At 43.5% G+C, this 15,855-nt stretch overlaps 1 protein-coding gene across 1 annotated transcript; it reads left to right on the top strand.

Annotated features, from left to right (window-relative positions):
- The first annotated feature begins 1,480 nt into the window (after positions 1 to 1,480).
- Positions 1,481 to 15,487, top strand: LOC117528724. The gene is made up of 5 exons (XM_034191361.1): positions 1,481 to 1,619; positions 6,829 to 7,004; positions 7,117 to 7,945; positions 12,192 to 12,789; positions 15,364 to 15,487. The coding sequence occupies exons 1-5, from the start codon at positions 1,481 to 1,483 to the stop codon at positions 15,485 to 15,487; spliced, it is 1,866 nt and encodes a 621-aa protein (XP_034047252.1).
- Positions 15,488 to 15,855: the final 368 nt, after the last annotated feature.

Here is a 15,855-nt window from a genome sequence, read left to right on the forward strand (position 1 = left end):
GAATGTTCTGGAGTTATGGGGTAAAAACAGCAAAAATGGTGACACAGGTCAGTTTGTGTTTGTACAGGGGTCAAAAGTTAAAGTTGCTCCAATTTCAGTAAAAAAATGACGCAAATTATTGGTTGAAATAAAATGATTAATAAAATGAAATAGTTTTGACTGTGTTGAATGTTTGGTCTCCACAGTAAAGGTCAAACAAGATCGACATCCATCATAGATAGTCCAAACTATACTTTTTTGGAATTGTTATGATCAGACAAATAATGTGATATAGTTTTCAACGTGATTGGAGCATTTTTAAATTTTGACCTCTGTGTAATTCTTCATTGACCCCTACCTGGCTACAACTACCACTCTGGGATGGTTATCATACATTTTTGTGCAGGCCATGATACACTGAGGCTGGATTCTAAGTGTTGTTTTGTCACCTTAAGTGGTACCAAAAACCTGCTTGGCCCATGGACTAACCTGGACTGGAGTGACTTCACCTGGGGCGAGTTCACAGGGGGGTGACTTCACTCGCTACCTTCCCAGTTTCACCACTCACATCCCAAAAGTCTGTCATTGTTTCTTTTTCTTGAAGTGGTCTGAAATGGTGTTCTAAAATGTACAAAACATAAGTACAGTAAAGAATGGAGAGAGAGAGAGAGAGAGAGAGAGAGAGAGAGAGAGATGCAAAGCATGAGTGTAAAGACAGATGATGGAGGAATTGACGATGTCCCACTGAATGACTATTTATTACTTTGAGGTATATAAGAATGAGTATGAGAAGAGTTAGTTTGGAAGGTTCTATGAAATTAAGATGTTGACCAAACCTGTTTTGTTATTGTTTTCAGTGTTCATGAAGGCAGATTGTTTTAATTTTCAGAGATTTGCAGTAATGAGCAATGCAGTAACAGTCACTGGCATGCAGTATTATTACGTATATGCGGAGTTACATTTGCAAATCTGCTGTCCTAGGATACACACATGCTTAAAGAGGCACGCCTTCATATGACTTAAAGGGTGCAATATTGCCATCGGATCTCAAATTTTCGCCACATTGCTTTTCTTTGTTTTGACATACTGGATATCTGTGTTCTTTTTCAAAGTAAAAGTGATGCTGTAGAACTGAAAATTAGAATTGGTGTCAGGGATGTTTTTCACTTGAGCAATAGTAAAAGACTGCCTCATGAGTGTACTTGTCACAAAAAGTGTGATCACTTTTGAAGCAATCAATATTTAGTTTAATTTTGGGGGTCTTCACATTCAAAACAAGTTGCCTAAAATGTTTCAAAGTACTGCATGCATGCATTTTCATTTTACTTTGTTGTGTATCTTTTCCACTTGACAGATTTGAGCATCTTCAGATCAGCGTGTGACTGAGTACCATAGGAAATCCATGTGTGTGCGTCAGCTGTGTGTCCGGTGAGGTAGGAGACTCGTGCACACTCCTTCTCCTCCTTTTGTCATTTTCTTTCCAACCCCACCTTGGATCATCATGGATCTCGTGGAGTATGGAGACATAAGCAATGGTTGTGAAGATGAAAATTATGGCTTGGTGTCAGGTTTCTTGGAGGACTGCTCAAACCACACAGAGTACCAAGGGGAGGAACCAGGTTTTGGATTGATTGAATTAGGTAGGTGCAAACTCATTAGAATTAAAAACATTATTTATGTAATGTTATATGAATTATGACATATGACAAATGAAAAATGAGTTACCTTTGGGGTGTAGTTGACAGAGAAGAGAGTTGGCAACAAATGTGCCAGTATGCTTTTATGTAAAGTGGCACATACACCAAGGGGCAGGCTCAAGGTTACAAGCATGAGGTGAAGGTTCAGCTTAAAACCTTTGTATTCCTTTAATGTTTGGCACTGAGCAGCATTTTCTCCTAAATGAAAATTTAAACTCGCACCAGATAAAAATAAATATCAGAAATACAAATGTCAAACCGAGACTACAAGTCAAATTTTGTTGATATTTTTATTTCTACATTCGGAAGAATCTATATAATGACTCACCTTTATAATTATTTTTACACACAGGACTTATTTTCTCAAAAGAATAATTCAATTATAATTATATATAGTAATATAATTAAAAATGGAGAGTGCTCCTAGAGCACATGCCTCCACCAACACCACACATACAGTGCCTTGCAAAAAAATATTCCTCCCCTTTGTATTTCACACATTTTTATTTTTTAAGCTATTTCTAATACAAAAAGTAAATTAGGCTTCTCAACATAAAAAAATTCTAAAATTATCTTCTTTAAACTCAAACTCAAAGCAAATCTCTACAACTTGATATAAAGTAATTGAAAATATAAAATTAGCATGAAATGACAAACAAACCGATAAACTGCTTGGATGGAAAAACTTTTTTTTTCCTCACCTCCTCTTGTAAATAATCTGAGTGTCATCTATAAATTCTGTGGCGTAGCATTAAAGAAGAGACATAATACTATATTATACTTTGTAAAAGTTAATGTAACATTAAAGGGGAGTTGATGGTCTACTGGTTAAGGCATTGGGCTTGAGACCAGAAGACCCTCAGTTTAAATCCCTGCCTGACTGGAAAATCACTAAGGGCCCTTGGGCAAGATCTTTAATCCCCTATTGCACCTGGTGTGTGGTGAGCGCCTTGTATTACAGCACCCTCACATCGGGGTGAATGTGAGGCATTATTTGTAAAGCACTTTGAGCGTCTTGTGCAGATGGAAAAGCGCTACATAAATACAGTCCATTTACCATTTAAATAAAATTACAGGCTTTATGATAATACCAGCTTTTAACAAAAATCTAACTTCTTACTTCTTGCAGGAATACACCTCACTTGATGTACTTTATCAGTGTGTGTTTATATATATATATATATATATACATATACGAGGTCTGTGAGAAAAGTATCGGACCTTTGGCTGGGGGAAAAAAACTGGCTTACCTGGAGCGTTGGAAACCTAATCACCCTCGAAGTAGTCTCCTTGGGACTCCACACACTTCTCCCAGTGTTGTCGCCACTGTTGGAAGCATTCCAAAAAAGCCTCTTTCGGGATGGAGCGCAGCGCCGCTGTCGTTGCAGCCATGATGTCCTCCCTTGTCTCAAAATGCGTTCCTTTTAATGGTGTTTTGATTTTTGGGAACAGCCAGAAGTCGCAAAGGGCCATGTCAGGAGAGTATGGAGCCAGGAGTTTGGTTTTGAGACAAAAAAGTCCGAATTAAGTTGGAGGAATGAGCTGGAGCATTGTCGTGGTGGAGGCGCCAATTTCCTGTGGCCCACAACTCCCGTCTCTTGCGCCGTACAGCATCACGGAGGCGACGGAGGACATCTCTGTAATACTCCTTCGTTACTGTTTGACCCTGTGGTGCGTACTCGTGGTGTACCACACCACAGGAGTAAAAAAAAAAACCCAGTCAGCATTACCTTAACATTGCTGCGCACTTGGCGCGCCTTCTTCGGTCGTGGCGACGTGGAATGCTTCCACTGTGACGACTGGAATTTGGTTTCCGGGTCGTACCCGTACACCCAGGACTCATCACCAGTTATAATGGTGTCCATAAAGCTGGGATCAGTGTGAATGGAGTCCAGCATGTCCTGTGAGACTTCGACACGGAGGTGCTTTTGCTCCGCTGTCAGCAACCTCGGCACAAACTTCGCAGCCACTCGCTTCATGCCCAAATCTTCTCTAACAATGGAATGTGCCGAAAAAGTACTGATGTCCACTTCCCCCGCAATTTCTCGGATGGTCACTCGCTCGTTCCCGCATCACCACAGCGTTCACTTTGGAAACGATCTCGTCATTTCGGGACGTTGATGGTCGGCCGGAGCGCGGCTCACTCGCCACCGTTACGCGTCCGTCTTTAAACCGGTTGTACCACTCCTTAATCCGTGTGGTGCTCATGGCTTCATCTCCGAAAGCCGTCTGGATTTTTCGAATTGTTTCCACTTGGCTGTCACCAAGTTTCTGGCAGAATTTAATGCAATAGCGCTGCTCCAAGCGTTCTGCCATTTTCCGCACAAACAGAACTCCGACGAGGGGGGTGGAGCACTCCTCCCGCAAGGTGTGCTCACAGGCGAATGACGCAACCGACAGGCGTGGAAAAACTCACGCATGCGCACGAAGGTTCAAGCTTGGCTGACGTAAAAACATATGAATCAAATCCATATAGTTTTTTAAAAAAAATAAAAAGGTATGATACTTTTCTCACAGACCTTGTATGTATCTATGTATATATATATATATATATATATATATATATATATATACACACACACACACACACACACACACACACACACACACACACACACACACACACACACACACACACACACACACACAGTCCTCCAAAAGTTTTAGAACACTTGGTATTTCACACTTTTTATTTTATTTATGCCATTTCAAATAAAAAAAATACAACCCCCCCCCCAAATGATCACCCTTAAACTCAAACTGAAAGCAAATCTTTACAACTTGGTATAAATTAATTAAAAATATCAAAGCCAAGATTATGGGTTGCATAAGTAATGGAACTCTTTGGTATAATACTTGTAAATAGTCAGTTTTATTACCACTTTTCTTCACACAAGTCAGGGGATGGATACATGAACATTTCCAAGTCACTGAATATGTCTTGAAGTTTATTTACATCAATTACCAAGAAATACAAACAGTATGGTACTCTAAGATAAATCTGTGTGGAATAGACAGTTCTCAAAAACCGAGTGAGTCTGCAAGAAGGAGAAGAGTGAGGAAAGCCACCAAGACACCCAGACAACCCAGAAGAAGTTATAGGCTTGTGTGCGTTGCGAAAGTGTAGGAACACGGACCCACAACAGGGGGCGTAAATGAACGGGCAATGGATAAGCCAAACAGTAACAATTTAATGTTGTAAATTGTGCACAACGGAATACAGACAATAACAAGTTTGGAACTACACGCAATTACACGTTGAGTGACGTGTGGGCAGGCTTGAGGATAGGAGGCGCCCATCCAGAACCGAGCCGGATCCCACACGGCCCTCACCGCCAGTGGATCTGAAGAACACCGGAGCCGCCAAGTCCTGGGTCCCCAGGTGGCCACCGTCTCCAGCTGTCAGACCTGGCACTGCTGGCAGAGAACAAAAACAGCACAGATGAGTGTGAGTACGCACACTCAGTAATCCCACAGTCTGTGTTCCTTTGGGAGGGAGCACCTCCACCTCCAATCACACACTCGTGCAGCTCCTGTCTAACCACTTACTTATCTGGTTGGGGTGTGAAGTGAAGCCGTCGCTGATCACACCAAACGCCAATCCCACAGATAAGGCAACACTTACAGGAAAACGGCTGCAAAGAAGTTCAGACTATAAGTCAGTGTTAAGTTCAGACACAGCAGCGAATATTACCTCTAAGGTAGCTGATTTCTCGGCGGGGAGGTGGAGTGGCAGTCCGGCCTTTATGGTGATGGTGATGTGGATGAGTGACAGCTGGTGCTGATGACGAGTGACAGCTGTCACTCCCGGTTGCTATGACGCCCTGTGCTTGAAGCCCGCACTTCAAGCAGGGCGCCATCTGGTGGTGGTGGGCCAGCAGTACCTCCTCTTCAGCGGCCCACACTACAGTGTAACTGTGATTGGAGAAATTGTGCATAGTGTATGGTTTGCATTTTGTATCACCAGTTATACAGCTTCATGATGAAGTGGTACAGAGGAGGGTTTTCTTTAAAAAAAAAAAAAAAAAAGACCTGAAAGTTCAGCTACAATTTGCCTGAAGGTACATCTGAGATGCAAGTCTAGATTTGCCGTTTTGGTGAAAGAAAGTTTTTTCTATGTTAAGTTCATTCTGCTCACTCACTCACTCACTCATTTTTAACCACTTACTCCAATTAAGGGTCACGGGGGACTGTAGCCTATCCCAGCAGTCATAGGGCATGAGGTGGAGTACAACCTGGACAGGACGCCAGTCCATTCCAGGGGCACATACAGACAAACAAACACATTCACACCTGCACGCACACCTATGCACAATTTAAAGATTCCAATCCACCTAACCTGCATGTCTTTGGATGTGGGAGGAAGCCAGAGCACCCGGAGAGACCCCACACAAACATGGGGCGAACATGCAAACACCACACAGAAAGGCCACAGGTGGGAATCAATCCTATGACCTTCTTGCTGTGAGGCACCAGTGCTAACCACTAATCCACTGTGCTGCCATGTTCAACCCAGGTCAATTCAATTTATTGTATATAGCACCAAATCACAACAATGCTGCCCCAAGACGCTTCACACAGGTAAGGTTACCAACCCCCCTGAGCAAGCACGCAGTGGTAAGGAAAAACTCCCTCTGGCATTTTTGCAGAAGAAACCTCAAGCAGACCAGACTCAGAGGCGTGACCAACTACTTAGATCATTCTCACAGTTACAAAGAAGCAGTTACAAAAACAAGAGCATAATGGTGCAAAGTCCATATTAAGGTCAAGCCCACAGAGTCCAAGGTCTAGTTTTGGATGGGATGTTTCAGAGTCCTCAGCAAGGTAATAAGCTATTCTTGAATCCCCGCCTCAAGCAGGGGCACTTCTGGCCATCATTGTGATTCTGTGATGCTTCAGTTTATTGTTAATCAAATGTCAACCAGCATGTGGATGGGGTGTGACCCCATCCACATGCTTGGAAAGTTAACACGAATGCTCAACGTTACAGGTACTTTTCTGTTAGTACTAGAAAAGGTTTAACATTGAAAAAAGTAGACACACATAGAATTCCTAGTGGTAATTCAACTCTGGTGATTTTGCTGTGCCATGTTGTGAACTTGAGTTTAAAATATTCTTTTCTCACGGTGTGTGTTAATGTTCCTTTTTCTAGTGTGTGTCACTGTGGTTTATATTCCGTTGATGCTCCTCGGCCTTCTGGGAAACATACTAACGATTCTGGTAGTTTGGCTCCGCCCCCACATGAGAACGTCCACCTACCTCTATCTGAGCAGCATGGCCGTTAGCGATCTGTTGATACTCTTGCTGTTGCCTCTGGACCTCTATAAGGTATGCACTCAAATATTCATGTGCACAGAAACACAGTGTTTCATTCAGTACAACTAAGACAAATTTTCCTCTGTTGAAAACTAAACACCAAAACAAAATCTCTGCTTCCCAGCTCTGGAGGCCGCGACCGTGGCCGTTTGGAGATCTGGCCTGTAAGCTAACAATGTTTGTGTCAGAGTGCTGCACCTACTGCACCATCCTCCATATCACCTTCCTCTCCCTGGAGAGGTACCTGGCAGTCTGCTGGCCAATCATGGCCAAAACGTTTGTCACACGGCGCAAAACCAGAACTCTTATTGGCTGCCTTTGGCTGGGTGCGGCTGTTAGTGCGGCGCCAGTGTTGGTTATGGTTGGAGTTGAGGACGTGGGAGGAGAAGAGGCAGAACTCTGGGTTAGGGAAGAAGACACAGGGTGGACAAGCACAGCAGGAAAAAAGGGAGGACTCGCAATAGTTGGAGATGTGAATGAACAGTTTGCATCAGTTCATGGAGAATTAGAGAGAGAAAAAGGATGGGGGGAAGGAGTCACGGAGATGAAATGGTTCAGGAAGGAAAGGGAGAGAAACATAGAACCAACAGAATTACAAATACGGAAGCAAAAAGAGGGAGAAGAAACTTACAGTGATATTCAGAATAAAACAGATGTGGGAGGAGGACAAGAAAGAGAGGGAAAGATAAGAGGGAAAGAAGAAATGGAAGGAGGAGAGGATGAGAGCTTTGAAGCGACGCGACGAGGAGTGATGGACAACCGAGAGTGTCGCTGCTTTGATTATGCCATCTCCTCCGGCCTGCTTTCAGCCATGATGATTCTTTCCAACTTGTACTTCCTGATATCACTCTGCATCCTCGGAGTGGTCTACGGCCTGATTGGACGCACATTGTGGCTCCGCCCACAAATCAACCGTAGAGAGCCAAGTCACCGACACACCATCAAAATGCTGGGTGAGAAAGACACGTGCACACAGTGCCTGTGTATGTATCCATATGGGTTGGCATAGACTTTACATTGAGCACCCTCTGGTGGCCATTTTTGGCTGATGAACACATCCCCGAGCTCAATACAAATACATGTAATTGTATCACTTTTCAAAGGGGTCAAACTCATCAATTAAGTCAATTTAAGGTACAATGGTTCATGTCAGGTCAGCTTGGTGTATAAATCTCGTTCCAGGCAATGATAGCTGTCAGCTGGCTGTTAGAAGCAAGTTAGAGACAAAACAAAAGCAGCGGCTGGTCGCAGAAGTACAAATTCTCGCCTTCAGATTGGCCACTTTGCCAGAATTGACGTGTATCTGCCCCAACCCATACAGTAGTGGGCACCGCCAACCAAAAAGTTCGCTTCGATAACCATCAAACTGCTAACTGAAAAGTTAACTTTTATAACGCTAAACTGATAAATGGCCAAAAAAAAATTTAGCTAAAGTTACCACTATCCGCTAACTTTTAGTACTGACTCGGTCGCAGCCACATCGTACTACATTGTAGGCTACTGATTAGCCAGTTTCGAGTTTCCCAGTTTTCCCAGTTTCCCAGATCCCAGCAGCCAAACTACCAGAATCTGGATTCTCCCAGATCCTGGGGGAAGTTGGAGACATGGATTCCAAGTGGACCATGTTCTCCACCTCCACTGTCGATGTGGCCGCTCGTAGCTGTGGTCACAAGGTCTCTGGTCCCTGTCACGGTGGCAATCCCCGAACCCGGTGGTGGACGCCAGAAGTAAGGGATGCCGTCAAACTGAAGAAGGAGTCCTACTTGTCTTTGTTAGTAAGTAGGACCCCGGAGGCAGCTGACAGGTACCGGCAGGCCAAGTGTGCCGCAGCCCGTGCGGTCGCAGAGGCAAAAACTCTGGTCTGGGAGGAGTTCGGGGAGGCCATGGAGGAGGACTATCATTCGGCCTCGAAGAAATTCTGGCAAACCGTCCGACGCCTCAGGAGGCAGAAGCAACTCTCCACCGGCACTGTCTATGGTGCGAGTGGGGAACTGTTGACCCTGACTTGGGATGTTGTCGGGCGGTGGAAGGAATACTTCGAGGATCTCCTATATCCCATTGTCACGTCTTCCGAAAGGAAGGAAGCAGAGACTGGGGACTCAGAGGCGGACTCATCCATCACCCAGGCCGAAGTCACTGAGCTGGTTAGAAAGCTCCTTGGTGGCAAGGCTCCTGGAGTGGATGAAATCCGTCCTTAGTACCTTAAGTCTCTGGATGTTGTGGGACTGTCTTGGTTGACAAGCCTCTGCAACATCACGTGGCAGTCGGGGACAGTGCCTCTGGATTGGCAGACCTGGGTGGTGGTCCCTTTGTTTAAAAAGGGGGACCAGAGGGTGTGTTCCAACCACCTCAGTGACTTTGGCCTGGGTGATGGATGAGTCCGCCTCTGAGTTCCAACTACAGGGGGATCACATTCCTCAGCCTCCCTGGTAAGGTCTATTCCAGAGTACTGGAGAAGAGAATTCGACCGACAGCTGAACCTCGGATTCAGGAGGAGCAGTGTGGCTTTCATCCTGGTCGTGGCACACTGGACCAGCTCTACACACTCCATTGGGTGCTCGAGGGTTCATGGGAGTTTGCCCAACCAGTCCACATGTGCTTTGTGGATCTGGAGAAGGCGTTCGACTGTGTCCCTTGGGGCACCCTGTGGGGGGTGCTCCAGGAGTACAGGGTCCGGGGTCCTTTGCTAAGGGCTATCTGGTCCCTGTACGACCGCAGCAGGAGCTTGGTTCGCATTGCCGGTAGTAAGTCAAACCTGTTTCCAGTGCACGTTGGCCTCCGCTAGGGCTACCCTTTGTCACCGGTCCTGTTCATTATCTTTATGGACAGAATTTCTAGGCGCAGCCAGGTTTGGGGACCACAGAATCTCATCTCTGCTGTTTGCGGACGATGTGGTTCTGTTGGCTTTGTCAAATCAGGACCTTCAGTGGTTTGCAGCTGAGTGGGAAGCGTCCGGGATGAAAATCAACACCTCCAAATCTGAGGCCATGGTTCTCGACCGGAAAAAGGTGCCTTGCCCTCTTCAGGTCGGTGGAGTGTCCTTGCCTCAAGTGGAGGAATTCCATGTTGGAAGGAGCTAGCTGAGGTGGCTCGGGCATCTTTTCCGGATGCCCCCTGGACACCTCGCTGGAGAGGTGTTCCGAGGACGTCCCATCGGGAGGAGGCCCCGGGGAAGACCCAGGACACACTGGAGGGACTACGTCTCTTGGCTGGTTTGGGAATGCCTTGGGGTTCCCCCGGAGGAGCTGGAGGAGGTGTGTGTGGATCGGGAGGTCTGGGCGGCTTTGCTTGAGCTACTGCCCCTGTGACCCGACTCCGGATAAAGTGGAAGAAAATGGATGGACGGATGGATGGATGGATGGGGCTGCTGGGCATTCCCAAGATCACAAACACAAAACGTATGAACGAAAAATAAATAAATAAAAAATAAAATACCAAATACTGTCATCATCTTTATCAAAAGCAGTAAATCACAATATCAGAAGTCACAGTTTATGTATATCAGTTCATATATTATATATTTATAAAATGTTAACAGAGCTACAGCTCACCCATATAGAGTTCATAAACACAAAACAAATGCACGAAAAATAAATAAAAATACTGACTTTTGAGCTGCCAACGTACCATTTTTGTTCAGAGTGTAACTTTTTGTTTTCTTTCCGGCGCTGGTGTGCTTTGACCTGTAAACCAAAAGTGTTAGCTAGCTCTCTGCATTCATAAACAGGAACTAAAATGTATGGTTTTAGGGTTTACGAACGTTTTTGACAGTTAAATTTACTCACTTTACCAGCAAAAAAATGTTAGTCAACTGAAGGTTAGCAGAAGCTAATTGGTCCACTGATGGTTTTCAAAGTTAGTTGAAAAGCTATTCTGCTAACGAAAATGTTAGCTTTGCTAATAGTAGTTAGCAGATTAGTGGAACTGTGCCCACCACTGCCCGTATATACCTTTTCTTTCATTTTCACACTCAGTTAAGCTCATGTCCTGTCACTGTGCCCACCACACACCTCAATGGCAGCCATCCAGGCAGACAACCGGTCCATCCCCATTTCTTAAAAGTAACCATCTATCTACTGTAGTCTGGTGAAACATGGACATGTACTTGATCCTCTCCATCTGCGGAGGTCCTGAACACTGAGGCAACTACATGAAGGATTATGCGAGCACATGGCCAGAACATTGTAGCTGATGTTCCCGCACAATGCAAGTGATACTTCTCAGCTTAGTCTTCCTAAGTAACCTTACATTTATAACAAAGTCATTCAAGTGGTACCCAAGGATCCACCAAAGAGACCTATTACTAAAGACATCGAGTTGACATCTTAGGACACTGAGTAGCATCTAAGTCTCACAACCAATAAGTAAGACAGGAAGCACCAGGACCTTAAAGACTTGGACCTTCATTGTCCTGCAAAGATATTGACATCGGCAAACACTTCTGTTCAATGACTATACTTGACTCTATAAGCTCCTCCCCGCCATCTCTCAGTCTGAAATGTTTGGAGATGTGAAAGGGACCAGATATCAGTGGGTGGATACTCCTACTTTAGATCTGATAGTTAGTATTGGTAGGACTTGAGACCGGTCTTGAAACCAAGACCGGACTCAAGACCAACTTTTCACTTACTTTGTTCTGCCTCAAAGTCTATTTGATCTTGATTCAGTCTTGGACTGGAATATGTATACATATTAATTAAAATGGACAATAAATGATTATATCAAAAATTATTAACACACTCTAACGTGAGCCTTTAAAAGAGCTCAGTATCACTATTTATTTTTTGGACTTTTTTACCTCATTCATTGTTCGAGTTGATGACAGCTGAGCTGCTGAACCTGTCACCCCTACAGAAATTTCACTTTTGAATATTAACAGGGCTCATGTTAAGTCTAACTAAGTTCAAGGTGTCTCGCCTCCTCCAAAGACTCAATCTTGATTCCTAAAGTCTTGGTCTTTAATCAAACCTGAGGTTTTAAGGTCTTGATATCGATTCTGACTTGATATAGGCGGACTTGTCCCCATCCCTACTAACTGCCCCAAGGGTTGGTATAGTGAGGAAGTGGCAATTGCTGTGATGGACTGGCTCCTTCAGGTGGTGTCAGAAGGTATATTATGAATATGATAAAAAAAAAAGGTCTGATATTCCTAATGCTAATAGCCTTTCCTTGATTTTCCTTCCCTCCTTTCTCCTCCAGGAGTGATTGTCTTGGCTTTTGTCCTCTGTTGGTTGCCATTTCACATCGGTCGGACCTTACTCTCGTTTTCTCAGGGTACTGGTACAGACGGACAGGAGGTGCCCATGGAATTGTACGCAGACACTGGAACATTGTCCGACACCAATATTGTCATCAGCACAAACAAAAGCTCCTTTACTGCCCAATCAGACTCAGACAAACACGGCAGGACCGTTTCCGGTATAGTTGTTAACACAGATGCAGATGCACAGAGAGAACTACCCAAATGTGATGTTTGTGTAAAGACTCAAGTGAAGAACAACACATACATGGTCGATATGAGTATGCACGCTGACAATGGCACACGCGGCAGTATTACACGCATAAACACACATGCAGACACGCTGTATTATCTGTCTCAGTACTTCAAACTTGTGTCTTCTGTGTTGTTTTATCTCAGTGCTGCTGTCAATCCCCTACTGTACAACCTGATGTCTGTCAGATACAGACTTGCTGTGCACAGCCTTGTGTGCATGCAGCCTCACTCACACGCTCAGCGACTTCGCACATTTACAGTGACAACACACACCACCACCATCACCACCACCACCACCACTCTGTGATGGATGTACAAGCTGTGTACAAACACTACTGCAAAAACTGTACTACAGAGCAACAGTGAATGTATGACAGGCAGACATATGCACTCAAAAAATGAAAACATTTTAAACAGTTTTTGTGAAAACTTCATCTTCACCAACAAAGCTCTCACCTCCCATCTATCCCGAATTCCAGAGAACCATTAGGGCGCGACTAAAGTTGCCTCAAGAAGAGACAGCTGCTACTACTATTACTACTAGTATTGCTAATGCTAGTTACTTGTGTTGGATGGAATGTTCCATGACGCTTGTCCTCAGACCACTTGATGACACAGTGTACATACCTGATAAAAATAAGGTCTTTGTATCTCCATCTGGGACAACAGGCATCAGGAAATATTCTGTTCTTTGCTTAACATGCTGACACAAGACACAGGCAGCACATAGTTTTAATATAACACATACCATTCAGATAAACAACGTGAGCATGTCACCTGCATATAATGTCAAATGGAACACTCTACTACATCCAATCACACTATACATTCAAACTGTACCGAGTCGTGCAATAGGGTAAGGCCCACCCACCTGGGGGTCGGATGTGCCAAGGCTCAAAATGTAGGCGGGCACTATGTTGGGGTTCTTGGTTGCAACATTGAGTGGGATGCTTGCCATAGTGACTCTGTTCATTCCGTGAAGACATCTTTTTAATACATCATCTGGTTTTTGAAGTCTGTTTCCTGTCAGTCTCTGAGTCTTCGCTCACCACATAAAATTGCTGGTAGGGGATCCGAAGACAGAAAATCCCCTACACTTGCAAAAATGAAGAGGCAAAAAGGTCAAAGGAAAAAGAAGAGAATAGAAAAGCACTGATATTGATATTGCATGTGCTTATAGTCAAAAGAAATGAGACAAAATTCAATTTATTATTCAACTAAACTGCCAATATTTGAATTTTTTAACGTTTATGAAACACTTCTCTAAACAAGGCCATAGGGTCACTGACCCTAAAGAGATTCCCTCCTTGGCACAGTGATCTATTTGTTTTTGTCTCTTTCTCTAAAATTGTATATAATAATCATTAGATTATTAATATATAAACAAAAATAAATTTAAGAAATATTACAATTTGAAAACAAATGCACCCGAACGTGATGACAACTGCAACTGCTTAATGCTAACTTTTAACACTGAAAATGCCATAGACATGCTAACGTGTTAGCATCGTGATCCTAATCACTTGTTCCGCTTGTCATTTCCAACCACTCCACAAAATTTCAACAAAAATAAATTTAAGAAATATTACAATTTGAAAACAAATGCATCCAAACGTGATGACAGCTGCAACTGCTTAATGCTAACTTTTAACATTGAAAATGCCATAGACATGCTAACGCGTTAGCATCGTGATCCGGATCACCACTAAAATTTAATCACTTGTTCCTCTTGTCATTTCCAACCACTCCACAAAATTTCATCAAAATCCGTTCAAAACTTTTTGAGTTATCCTGCTGACAGACAGACAAACAAACAAACGTGACTGAAAACATAACCTCCTTCTTCTTCTTTGTCTTTTGGCTGTTCCCGTTAGGGGTTGCCACAGCAGATCAATTGTTTCCATCTCACCCTGTCCTCTGTATCTTCCTCTGTCACACCAACCACCTGCATGTCCTCTCTCAGCACATCCATGAACCTCCTCTTTGGTCTCCCTCTTCTCCTCCTGCCTGGTGGCTCCATCCTCAGCATCCTTCTCCCTATATACCCTGGGTCCCTCCTCTGCACATGTCTAAACCATCTCAATCTCGCCTCTCTGACTTTGTCTCCAAACCATCCCACCTGAGCTGTCCCTCTGATATGTTCATTCCTAATCTTGTCCATTCTTGTCACTCCCAAAGAGAATCTCAACATCTTCAGCTCTGCCACCTCCAGCTCTGCCTCCTGTCTTTTTGTTAGCCTCCTTGGCGGAGGTAATAATAATAATGGCTGTACTCTGAGAAAAAAGACGAGATCTCTGAATACAGTTCAGCTTAGCTGGAATTAGTTTTAGTACAGAATTTAGTGTTAAAGGGGGCATATTTGCATACATGACATTCATGTCTCCAGGTACTTGGCCTATGAAGCCGAGAAACATCTGAGAAAAGTTTACAAATTCATGAGGTTGCTGGACAGAACTGTTTTGGTGATACCAGTGTCTTTGCTAGAGAACATAGTCTTCAGCCATTAAAATTTAAAATTTTTGCAAAAATCAAAGTCAAGGAATTTGATTTTCAACCCAGTTTGGACCACGTGGTGCACAATCTCTAACTGCCAATTTTAAGTGTCTTTTTTTTTTTTACTTAAAAAAAGTCTCATGTTTCATTTACATCTTGTTTTTTTATTTCATTTTTTTGCTTCTATGTGAACAAATATCTTTTGTGACATTTCCGTGTGTAATGTGCTCAGATACAAATAGCATGAACACATCCCCAGATGCAGGCTGACGGGGAATAGGGCTCATCATTTTGATCTATGTGCTCTCATACAGCCTGATTACTTTTTATGTGATATTACGTTATGTTGCCGCACCAATGTGCTTGCTTTTATTTGATCCTCAGTTTAGGTGTTATCGCCTCTGTTGAAGGAGGTTATGATTCCAAACGTGTGGCTCTGTCAGCAGGGTACCTGCAGCACTGCAGGGTGGATTTCCTGAAGGTGGACGTGCAGACCTCCTTCGCCTGAGGGACAATTGATTTGATTGTTGTTAATTTCATCCTGAGGTTTCTACCAAGACATGATGCCTTTTTGTTTTTACAACTTTGAGAAATTGATTCCTCATTATATGAGTGAGAGAGAAAGGTTACTTATGATTGGTGGTGCGTGAATCATCAGTTGGAATGTTAAGAATGTTATGTAGTTCATATAAAAAAACATTTTTTGTTTGGTTTACTCAGAGGGTTAAATATTTGTACTGCATGACTAAATCAACCACTTAATTGCTGATCAATATCTGCCTGCCTGTTTCATTTTCTCCTGTGTTTACCATTGTCTATATTGGATATATATTGATAGAAAGTTTGTAAAAATGGTTTTTAATCTTTATGTTTCTC

The sequence above is a fragment of the Thalassophryne amazonica genome, chromosome 16 (assembly GCF_902500255.1).
Source record: "Thalassophryne amazonica chromosome 16, fThaAma1.1, whole genome shotgun sequence".
Lineage (NCBI taxonomy): Eukaryota > Metazoa > Chordata > Actinopteri > Batrachoidiformes > Batrachoididae > Thalassophryne > Thalassophryne amazonica.

Bases quoted from the DNA above. Each gene is read 5' to 3' on its own strand.
- LOC117528724 (XM_034191361.1), top strand. From the start codon at position 1,481: ATGGATCTCGTGGAGTATGGAGACATAAGCAATGGTTGTGAAGATGAA. The intron at 7,946-12,191 runs GTGAGAAAGACA...TTTCTCCTCCAG, and splicing joins ACACACCATCAAAATGCTGG to GAGTGATTGTCTTGGCTTTT. The intron at 12,790-15,363 runs GTGATGGATGTA...TTTGATCCTCAG, and splicing joins ACCACCACCACCACCACTCT to TTTAGGTGTTATCGCCTCTG.